Below are 12,611 nucleotides of genomic sequence, written 5' to 3'. Positions count from 1 at the left end.
CTCTCTTATCATTATGAAAGTATTCTCTTTATTTTTAGCAATACCTCTTGACTTAAAGTACACTTTGTCTCTTAGGAATTTCTTTAATCTGACACAGAGTATCTATAAAAGCCTTCCACAAATATCATACCTATTGACAAAGCACTGCACAATAAAGATGCCCCTTGTCACCACTTCTACTCAAAAGCGTACCAGAAGTCCTAACCAGTATAAAGATTAGAAATGAATACATAAAACCATCATTATTCACAAATGGCATAGCTGTATATATAGAAAATTCAAAAGAATCTCCCAACTAATTATTAGGTTTAATAAAATGCTTTAACCACCAGATCACAGGAATTTCAGGTCAATATCCTAAATCAGCTTAAATATGCATATATGTGTATGTGTATACATGTATGAGTATGTGCAAGAAATAACTGTAAACTTTAAATAAAAAGCAAAAAAACAAAAACAGAAACAAAAACAAAAAAAGCAAAACAATTCAGAATGGCATAAAAAATATTTATACAATGCTAAAAGCAGGCAAGACTCAATAGTGATAGAAGCCAAAATAGCAGTTATCTCTAAGGATGGTTCTGAATGAGAAGGGACAGAAGAGATCCTTCCAGGGCAGTGGAAAAATTCTGTGTCTTAACCCAGGTGGTTTATATGGTATAAATATATGTTAAAATTTATGGAGTTGTACATTAAGATGTGTACATTTTATATTACACTGTAATAAATTTTTTCCAAAAGAAAAAAATCTTAACAATCCTCTCATTCCCCTAACTAAACTGTATGCAATAAAGGCAGGCTTGTTTTAAAAATATGGCCATAGAGGGCCGTAGGCAATATCAATCCACTTGTGAAGGGTCACAAGGTCACGATTAGTAGACAGCAGAGGGACCCTAATTTCCAAATCTTGTTCTTTTCATTGCACCACTGTTGAAAAAACATAGTCAAAAACATAGTTACTTATTTTGTGACTGTGAATGATAAATTCATTAATATTATCCAAATTGATTCGTTAAAGCTACGAAAAACTTCCTTTACATCTCTTTGCCCAAGAACGTTTTTACACAAATTGGAAGATCTGCATTTTGCTTTTTTCTTCTATTTGACTCTACTAATACACATAAAGAATAACAGTTATGATGAAAAAGCATTGAGTACATAAACTACAAACTGCAATCAAATGCTGAATAACAAATGAATGCTGACATATTATGTCAAAAGCAAACCTAATTATTACCATTTAAGCAGTTCAGGTGCCCCCTATGTCTTTAAGAAACAAGATACAAATAGGATACAAAGAAGCTCCATGGTGTACAAAAGAACAGGTACAATTCAAATAAAATTTAAAAGATTTTAAAGGGTAAATATTGTAAAGAAGACAATAACCAATCTAAGAAGCATCTCAAATATGCTGACCTACTAATTAAAGGGGGAAAAAATCCATGAATTGGAACTGTGTGAAATGTAGATCTTGTAATTAACCTGATAAAAGACTTGATGCAGTAAAAGGCAGGTTCCAAAAACAAATGATAAAATCACACACTTCAAGGAAGGTAAAGGTTCTGCTATAAGCCTGTCACATTTAAAGAGAAGGAACTTGATGCTCAGAGAAATAAAAAAACCAAATTATAGAGGTGGTAAAGCTAGTTAGTACAGAGGTAGGAACCCAAGACCACTGATAACACCACACTGCCCCAAACACAGGAAGAATACTGGAAATCAATAACAACAGTATAAACTAAGAGGAGTTTAAGAATGGTCTACCACTATTATATATACTATGGCAGAGGGAGTTAGTCTAACATCAGAAAGATACCATTAAGACTTTGTTCTCATTTTAACTCTAAAATTTAAGCCCTATTGTACAGTTTAGAAACCTGTATGTTTTTACTTTTAAATAATCTAATTTATAGTATTTTAAATATTAAAGATAATTTATTGGTACCATTACCACCAAGTCCAGGAACATTTGCTTTCTAAAAATATTGCCCCTATTTTCCTAAGGAATATAGCAAAGAAAGTTGCAATAATTACCTCATATACCACACACATTCTTTTATACAACATGACTTTACCACTTCCCCAACAAATTTCCCTCCTCTTGCATCTGGGTAGCCTCATGACATGCTTGTATTCAGTGGAATATGGTAGAAGGACTGCATGATTTCTAAGCCTACATCAGAAAAGGCCATGAAGGTTCGACCTGGGGCTTTTGGAAAACTAGTACTGTGGGAAGCCAGGTGCCATATAAGAGAAGTCCAACCACCCCTAGTTCATCATACTGGAAAGACCACATGCAGGGACTCTGGCTAACAAACTCAACTATGTACATCCTTCCAGCCACCTCCACCAAGGTGCAAGCAAAGCCGTCCTGGATCTTCTAGACAAACCCTACCGTCAGCTGAGTACTACTCAGTCATCACAGCCAATCCTCTAAGAAACAGATTCATTCAGTTCATCTCTTCCTAAATTCCTGACTCACAGATTACATGAAATCATGACAAAATGATGGTGGTTTTAAACCCTTAAGTTTCAGGATAGTTCGTTACACAACAATAGTAGTTAAAACAGGCTGGGCACTTACAGATTTAAACCTTTACGTTTGTTAGACTGTTTCCTTAAAAAAAAAAAAAAATCTCGAGCTCTATCATAAAAAAACTAAAACTACTGAACATTTATGTACTGCACTCTCTGAAACCTTAGCCAAAAACGCTTATTTGGCAGAGAATATATGAGGAGGAGAAAAAGCAAGTGAGTTCTAGAAGATATAAGACTCAGTACTCAACAAAAAAAAAAAAAAAAAAGATTAAATCACTTAGGCTGCCCAGTCTTGGGATCAAGCCCGGCCTCAGGCTCCCTGCTTAGCAGGGGGCCTGCTTCTCCTTCTCCTACTCCTCTTACTTGTGTTCCCTCTCTTGCTGTGACTCTCTCTGTCAAATAAATAAATAAAATCTTTAGGAAAAAAAAAAGATTAAATCACTTAGTCCAGGCAGAAAACAAAAAGAATTATATGGATAATAAACTTGATTCTAGAAACACACATTTTAAAGATACTTTAAGTAAAAACCTTTCTATACTTCTGATACTTTCTATACTTTCAATATTATAAAAATAAACCCTCAGACAATGGGAAAGTTTTTCTCCCTAAAAGGAGAGATGATCTCTCTCCTCTTTTAACACCAGTTGCTGGACCTTTAGAATCCTTAAAAATATTTTATAAGATTTGATCATTAGAGTAATTACAAATTAACATGCACTTGTTAAACAGAATGTTCTGGCAATTAAACTACATAATTTCTAAGACATTACTGTTTAAATCAGATAATTTGTGCTTTTGGGACTTCTATCACATCTGGCAGAAGAATGATAGTATTGGATGTATACAAACTTAACACTGAACATTAAGGAATTTGTGCGAATAAAACTATATTTTTGTAGAAGAATTCACATTGATAGAGACTGTGTTCCCTCACAATCTCATGTAATTTTGCCCTAGAAAAAGATAATGACATACAGACTTTTATACAACTACCACAAGCAACTGAGTACACTTTATATAAATAGATGTTCCACCCACAGAGTAAAATGCTTCTATTTTCACTTTTTTATTATGCCATCATCTTATACTAATAGCCTAAGTGGACTCTAAGTCAGAATAATTTGGTCTAAGAATTTCTTGATTCTCAGGAGCTCTATTTGGCAGTAGAAGACTATGAAACAAATTGTAAGGATGTTTTAACACTTTTATTAACAAAATTAAAGCCCACTTGATCTATATTTCACCATGTTTCATACTGCTTTTAAATATTTATGTAATATGATTTGGTGAAGAAGATATTAAATTGGAATTTAATAGATTCATCACTAACGTAATGACTTTTGTCAACTCAGTATTATGTACATTGGCATCATTTCTAAACCAACTGTTAAGTTTATCTTGCTTTCTAAAGAAAAAGATTTACTGCAGAACCCATTAACAGTTGGCACTAACTTTACCAAATGATTTTTATTATAATTTTCCAAATGGCAGCTGCTGGGAGAGAGAATGACCATAGCCAATATATTAACTAGACTCATTTTGATACTGGGGATAGAAAAGAGTACTTCTAGAAAAGTTAAATTTTTACTTTTTAACCTATTCCAGTATTCCAATATACAACACAGAAAGAAAAAAGGGCAAGATCTACAGGCATCATTTATGGAGATCTTTTCGTCTAGCCACCCCTTTTTGCAGTTTGACAGAGCAATCAGCCAGAGAATTAAATGATTTGTCCAGTGTCAGGGAGCTGGCAAGCACTGAAAGTGGTATAAGAACCCAAGTCTACTATCTCCCCCATCCAGCTCTCCTTCTAAAAGTACTGTATAGTCTCTTCAACGGGAAAGAAATTTCATACATATTTCTAAGGGAAGTCCATTAAAATGTTGAGTGTTTTGGAAACATTCAGTAATTCATTTCTTTTTTTTTTTTTTTAAGATTTTATTTATTTGTTTGACAGATTACAAGTAAACAGAGAAGCGGGCAGAGAGAGAGGAGGAAGCAGGCTCCCAATCCCAGGACCCTGGGACCATGATCTGAGCTGAAGGCAGAGACTTTAACCCACTGAGCCACCTAGGTGTCCCCCCAATAACTCATTTCTATAGTCTAATTTCATTAAGGTAAACTTTGGAGAGGAATCTCCATCATGGTCATAGTCTAGAAATGCCCAGACCTGGCTGCCCCAGATGACAGACACTTTTGGACAATAAGTGAAGTAGAAAGCAGAATGGAGACCCATTAAATAAATCAGAGTTGGTTTTTCTTCACTGCACATGTTGTACAGTCACTATGAACACCAAAAGGTCTCCCAGTTGTCTTACTGACTACAAGTAATCTTTGGGAAATGGACACCTGTCATGCTTTCATTGTGACAGGTAAGTGAGCCTTTTGGGCCTTCATAGTTCCTTATCCTTTCCCATTTATGATTTTAAAACTCTTCCTTTTGTACAGCAATGTGTACAAGCCAGGCCATTGTTTCAGGAAGGCTTAAGTTTATTGGGGAAAAATATATATATAAATAAAGGCAGCATTAAGGTTTCATGTTGTCCCCTTACCACTGTTCTCCTGAGGTTTAGTCAATTAAAAATTTTTTTTTCTAAATCTTCTAAACAGGGGTGCCTGGGTGGCTCAGTGGGTTAAGCCTCTGCCTTCGGCTCAGGTCATGATCTCGGGGTCCTGGGATCGAGCCCCGCATCGGGCTCTCTGCTCGGCAGGGAGCCTGCTTCCTCCTCTCTCTGCCTGCCTCTCTGCCTGCTTGTGATCTCTGTCTGTCAAATAAATAAAATCTTTAAAAAAATAAAAAAATAAAAGAAAATAAATCTTCTAAACATTTTTTTAAAGACTTTATTTATTTATTTGACAGAGAAAGAGAGATCACAAGTAGGCAGAGAGGCAGGCAAAGGGGTGGGGGGAAGCAGGCTCCCTGCTGAGCAGAAAGCCTGATGCAGGGCTTGATCCCAGGACCCTGGGATCATGACCTGAGCCAAAGGCAGAGACTTAACCCACTGAGCCACCTAGACGCCTCTAAACATTCTTTGAATTCAACTACAAAACTCAAATTCTCTTTGAATTCAACTACAAAACTCAAATTCTCTGCTTCGGTTTAAATCTTATACATATTTAATAGTTCATAATAATAAAGAACACTTATACTTAAATATATTTAATGATTAATCATTGATTTGATGTTCAATAATCTCTCTTCTGACATGGCACCTATGACTATGACCAGGTATTGACTCTGACCAAGAAGAAAAAGCAGAATTGAACATAATTAAATAAATAAATGTGTGTGTGTGTGTGTGTGTGTGTGTGTGTCATTGAGACAGGAAAAAACCCAATAAAATAAAATATAGAAACTCATAAATAAATAAATAAATAGAATTCTTACTTTCCTGGCACCAATGAACAACAAAATCAAAACTTAATTTCAAAAATTAAAATGTGGAATAAAGTAAGATCTAACAATTCAAATGATAAAATATATAAGGGATATAGTATAGTCTCCACCTTATATAAGGAAAGGTCTAATAAATAGCTCTCTCAATTTATTGCTGCTTTAAGCATACAATCATACTGCTAATTAAACACTCTATCCCACCTTCCCCCATTCCTAAAACCATTCCTAATCACCCTTTCTAAAGTCAGTAGTTACTGTTTTGCAATGTAATACATAATTTTTTTTTGCAGTTTCTTTTTTTTTTTAATTTTTTATTTTTTATAAACATATATTTTTATCCCCAGGGGTACAGGTCTGTGAATCGCCAGCACTCACCAAAGCACATACCCTCCCCAATGTCCATAACCCCACCCCCCTTCTCCCAACCCCCCTCCCCCTAGCAACCCTCAGTTTGTTTTGTGGGATTAAGAGTCACTTATGGTTTGTCTCCCTCCCAATCCCATCTTGTAATACATAATTTTGACTTTATAGCTAGATTCTGAATATCATGCCTTCTTCAGAAGCCTTCTTACCCCTAAAAGGCAGATGCTTTCAAGTACCCCTCACTGACTGCTACCTCTACTGATCTAATTCCTTATTAGCTCACACCATGTATGCAGATATAGGATAGTGGTCAAATTCTTTTGGTGAACTCCAACATGATAATCATCTTTCACCCATAAAGAAATTGGTTCAATATTTAGTTCAACATTTTGAGGCTTCAGGACAATCTATCAAAATTTAAAATAAATAAGAAATGAGAATATTTTATGGTATTTTTGGCAAAAAAAAAAAAATGTCCTTAACCAGCACAAAAAGAGCTACAAAGAATGAATTCTTTCAAATTCAAAAGTAACTGTTTTAAACCAATTAATGCTATAAGGTTTAAGTGTTAGACAAAGTATTCTCATTACCTAAATAAGTCTATTCATGTTTTATTACAGTTCTTACCTATGGTAGTTCTTAAAATAATTGACACTCTGTTTTCTAATGGACTCTTGTAAAACTTCAGATTTGCTACCACAAAATTCTTCTCCAACTTGCATCAACCTAGTTGGATAAAAAGATTTACATAAATTTCAGCAACATCCTTATTACAGAACAAAAGTAGTCCAGGTCATCTTTCTTCAAAGGTAACACACCATAAAAATGGAAGTTTAAAGAAATTCTAACTTTCACAAATTCATTATGGTTTACAGACATCTAAAGGGCAGAAATATTTAAACACATTCACATATACCCAGCAGAAATTGGATTATGAATGTTCAATTGTCTTCATTTCCACGAAAAAGTTATACATAACTCACTGATTCATGATTTCTTTATCATGGTTGAATGACTCAAACTAAAGAATAAAACAAGATCTCACAAAGTACCTGCTGATTATATCCAAAACAAAGATGAAATCATCATATTTAAATATAGATAAATCTGTTCCAAGCAAATAGGTTTTTACTTTTAGCTGAACATCCTGGAAAAAAAAAACAAAAAATATTTCAAGTAAACCCAAAATATAAAATGTAAGTTCCAAGAACCATTTATTCTATAGTTACACCTTGAAATTAGACAGGAATACATTCTTAAGAATATATATTTAGGCCAATAATCAATATTCTTATAGTGATATCACAGAGACAATTCCATAAACATCAGATATAAAAATAACAATAATGACCATCACTACTAATACATACATATATGTAAGATAAAAATTATATCCTCATTTTGGATATGAAGATCAAAATCATCATCATTTATGAGTGGCTTGCTAGGCTAGAAACCTCAAAATAATAAATTCAAAAATAATTAGAATAAGATAACTATGTGAAGTGATTATGTGCAATACATAAAAATTAAGTTTTCATGTATTTCTGCTATAGTATCTTAAAATAAGACTCCATTTAAAATAAAGGGGCGCCTGGGTGGCTCAGTGAGTTGAGGCCTCTGCCTTCGGCTCAAGTCATGATCTCAGGGTCCTGGGATAGAGCCCCGCATCGGGATCTCTGCTTGGCAGGGAGCCTGCTTTCTCCTCTCTCTCTTTCTGCCTGCCTCTCTGACTCCTTGTGATCTCTCTCTGTGTCAAATAAATAAAACCTTTAAAAAATAAATTTTAAAAAATCAATTAATTAAATAAATATTAAAAATATAACATACTTAGCAATAATTTTAATAGGCAGCATTAGACCTGTAAGAAAAAGCTAAGAACCCTAACAGGACTCAAAAGGAATTTAAATAAAATGAGATTCGAGGGACTGAATGAGTATAAAGATGTCACCTTTTCCAAATTAATGTAGGGGTTCAGTGAAATTCTAACCAAAATCACAAAAAACTTTTCCAATAAACAATCATTCTAAAATTCACCAGAAATAACAAGCAATAACTTCTTTTAAAAATATAAAGCTGAAAAGATGGAATAAAAGTTGTAAGTGATATTGAAGGACTTGTCCTACTTGTACTAAATATATTAAAAACTATTTTTTAAAATATTTTATTTCTTTATTTGACAGAAAGAGATCAGAAGTAGAAAAACTATTTTTTTTTAAAAAGAATACTGCCAAAATCCAAAGAATCAACAAAACAGGACAAACAACTCAGAACTAGTGCTAGTATATACACAAGACCTTAATGGTCAAGAGTAAACACTACTGTTTGCTGACTGTTTATATTTTATCAGCATTATACTAAGAACTTTATATATTATCTTTAATTCTACAACAGCTTTGTTGAGCAGGCATTTATTATCCTCTAAAGAGAAGAAAAACTGAAAACAGGTCAAGTAATTGCCTAAGTTCACATGCCCCATGAATAACAATGCTAAGAGTTGAATCCTGGTTCTCTCTACCTTCAGAGTCTCCTCTTTCCACTAGACCTTGCTACAAGGAAGCACCACACATAAAAGAGACAAGGAAAAAGATTATTCAGAAGGTAGTAGAGGGAAAAAAAAATACATTTGGAGGGAAAAACTCCTCTCTCCTCTCTTTGGATCACATATCAAAAGACATACAAATGGATTAGATAACTGTTTTTATATGTTTTCAAAAAATTAAAAATTAATGCAATAAAGCAAAAATATTTTACTAAGTGTTGTACTTCCTAAGTGTTCTAGGCAGTACTCTAGGTATTAGGGATATAGCAATTAATATAAAGTTTAGATAAATATCTATAATTACCAGATGAATATTAACCCGAGCTTTACACAAGAAGTATTTTAAGAATAAATGTAACACAGATATTGAACTCAAATAGGAAGAGGCGAATCTGGTCTCAAAACAGATAAAACTGCTGCCCAGTCACCCACCAGCCCAACCCACACACACTGCCATTGCCACTGCCACTGGGGAAAGAGGGACAAGATCCAAAGGAACCAGAGCAGTTGAGAACACTTTTTTTGGTTGTTTGAGCTCTGAAACTACAGATGACAGTTTAAAAGAACATTGTGAAAAATGGGGCACGCTTACAGATCATGTGGTGATGAGAGACTCCCCTCCTCCGCACACAAAATGTTTCTGGGGTTTTGGTTTTGTGACTTATACTTGTGTTGAAGACGTGGATGCAGAACATGGGTCTGACCACACAAGGTTGATGGGCCTCTACCAGAATAAAGAGAGCTATTTCTAGAGAGGATTCTGTAAAGCCTGGTGCCCAATTCACAGGGAAGAAAACTTTGATTGGGGTTATTAAAGAAGATACAGAAGAATATAATTTGAGAGACAATTTTGAAATGTATGGCAAGATTGAAACCACAAAAATTATGGAAGACAGGCAGAGGGGGATTTGTTTTTGTAACTTTTGATGATCATGATAGAATTGATAAAATTGTTGTTCAGAAATACCACACTATTCATGGGCTTAACTGTGAAGTGAAAAAGGCCTTTTCTAAACAAGAAATGCCATCTGCTGGATCATAAGACATCGTGGAGGTGATCTGGCAACTTTATGTATTGTGGTGGAAACTTCAGTGAAAAAGGCAGTTTTGGTGGAAGAAACCTGGGCAGTCTCTATGGTGATGGTTCTGGTTCTGGTGGTAAAAGTGGTGGATATGGAAGCAGAAGGTTCTAAAACAATTCAGAAGAAAGGGGCTACAGATCGTAGTAGGAGAGAGAGCAAGAAGTTGTCAGGAAAGCTGCAGATTACTTTGAAATAGTCATCCCGAATGCATTAGAGGAACTGTAAAAATCTGCCACAGAAGGAACGATGATCCATAGTCAGAAAAGTTACTGCAGCTTAAACAGGAAAGCCTGCTTGTTCAGGACTGTCATAGCCACAGTTTACAACAAAGTGCAGGTATTGGTTAATGCAATATAGTGTCAATTAGATGTACATTCCTGAAGTCTTTCATCTCGTATCGCTTTTTTTTTCTTTTCATTACATCAGGTATATAGCCCTGTGAACAGTGGTAATAGTACCAGGAATAAAAAATTAAGGAATTTTTAACTTTTAAAAAAAGAGAAGAAATGTAGCATAAGTCACAAAGGATAAAGGTTAATGATCTGATCTCATAAAAATGCTGATCATCTGCATATTGAAAATAGACAATAGACATATAGGAGTGAAAATAGACAAATGACATATAGGAGATTACTCATTATCACATACATCACTTAGAACCTATAAGCAAAAAATGAGCAAATAACTCACAAACCAATAATTAACCGATTTTTAAATGTTCAGCTTCTCTAATAATTAAAGAACTATGAATTAAACACCAATAAAAATATAAACAGATTAAATTGCCCAATTAAAAGATAAAGTCTCTCTCAAAAAAATATTTCTTTTACATTTATAAAAGATACAATTAAAACATGACTTAAAAGCCTTTAAAATAAAGGGACAGTCCAAGGAAAATATGAACAAAATAAACATAGCGATGGTAATAATAAAGCAAGCTAGAATTCACAGCAAAATGCCTCAGGACAATAGAACCACATATTTTTTTAAATTAATGAAGGAAATTACATACAAAGAAGGTAGGTAAAGTGGTTATTAGCACTGCAGCATCAATCAACATAGCATCCAAGTATAAAAAGCAAAAGCTAACATTAGAAATAAAATAAAAACCTGACAAAATTACAATCCTTCTGGAAGATTAAAACTCCTCCCTCAGAATTACACAGGCCAAGGAAACATAGAAAAAATAAAGATATAGATTAGAATAATAAAATTAATAATAAGCTTGCTTTAATATACACATAGAGCTTAACTCCTACCACAAAGAAGAAATACATGGTTATTTTCCAAATGCCCAGGCATAAATTTTTAAAATGGGTGACATTCTAGGATGTAAAGAAAATCTCAAATTCACAAGAAGTAAAAATATTGCAATCCCAATGCTCTATTGTAAAAAGAAATAAGAATCATAAGAATAATATGAATAATTTCTTACATATCAAATATTTAAAGATGAAAATAAAAATCTTGGAATATCGAGACTTTCATCTAGTTTGATTTGTAAGCTCCAAAAGGTCAAGTACCATGGGTTCACCAACATGTTCTTAAATCCACAGTGTCTGCCAAATTGTACAACTGACATGACCTTTTTCTTATAAATTTTCTTTTTTAGTCTAAACGCATGGAAAATATTCTAAAAATTTTCATATCAAAAAATCAGTCTTTCTGATTTTGAGTTTAGTTTTTATGTTAAAAAAGTTATCTTCTTATGCTTTTCACTTTTCATTATCTCTATAATAAATTTATAATAAATGTATACAAATTGTCACATGCTAATTTGTGGTTTGGAATTCAACATTTCAGATGTTAGAAATGTATTATGGTTAGAAATGTATATAACATATATATTTAACACCCACAAGTGGAGTCTAAGGCAGTATCCCAAAATAAAACACATTAATATTCCTGTAACATATAAATGTTCACTTTAATGAGATAAATACTACAAAAAACCTTAAAGACAATACAGGTTTGGTTCTGCTACTAAATGAATTCAAATCAGGTCAGGTTTTGCCAGCTGAATGTGTTATCAAAAAACATTTGTTTTTCAGAGTTTCTGCTTTTTTCAATTGTACTGAGCCTTATAATTTCAATTAATACTCAATGAGTTCCCAAAGTATGCAAAATACTGTTTCAGAACTATTGAGAATTGGGTCGGGGGAGGGCGGCAAAGGAGACTTGGAGTGATGGAGATGAAGATACTTTAAAGCCTGAAACCTACACACAATAGTCTATACTCAAAAGCATGATCACTTCCATTAACTGGCCAAATGCTTAAATGAGAACAGCTTTACTAAACTTCATATTTAGGGACACCTGGGTCGCTCAGTCAGTTAAGCGTCCACTCAGGTCATAATCCGGGGGTCCTGGGATCGAGTCCCGCATTGGGCTCTTTGCTCAGTGGACAGCCTGCTTCCTCCCTCTGCCTACCACTGCTCCCTGCTTGTGTTCACTGGCGCCCCCTCTCTCTCTCTCTGGCAAATAAATACAATCTTACAAAAAAAAAGAAAAACCCACAAAAAACAACTCTCCTATTTAGTAGATTTTCCTTTACCTAGAATGAAATCAAGTTGCCAGACTGAATGGAAACCGACTATATAAAATGCCAGGCCAATATTTCAAAGCACACTGAGTTACCAGAAATTCTATCATGGATTCTACAATTTCAATTAAGTATGACTAGTGTCT

General features: G+C 34.0%; 1 protein-coding gene across 3 annotated transcripts in view; it reads right to left on the bottom strand.

The window, feature by feature from the left end:
• VPS50 (VPS50 subunit of EARP/GARPII complex) overlaps positions 1-12,611 on the bottom strand; it is a 125,818-nt gene that overhangs the window by 48,965 nt on the left and 64,242 nt on the right. For all 3 annotated transcript variants that reach the window (XM_045062698.1, XM_004776425.3, XM_013047843.2), the window contains 2 exons: positions 7,352-7,446; positions 6,927-7,025 (listed from right to left, as the gene is read on the bottom strand). In XM_045062698.1, the coding sequence (XP_044918633.1) occupies positions 6,927-7,025; positions 7,352-7,446 (194 nt within the window). The remainder of the gene's footprint in view (positions 1-6,926; positions 7,026-7,351; positions 7,447-12,611) is intronic.

Source organism: Mustela putorius, unplaced genomic scaffold, assembly GCF_011764305.1.
Source record: "Mustela putorius furo isolate JIRA1106 unplaced genomic scaffold, ASM1176430v1.1 tig00003845_pilon_pilon_pilon, whole genome shotgun sequence".
Taxonomy (NCBI): domain Eukaryota; kingdom Metazoa; phylum Chordata; class Mammalia; order Carnivora; family Mustelidae; genus Mustela; species Mustela putorius.
This window is presented reverse-complemented; position numbering and strand designations above follow the sequence as displayed.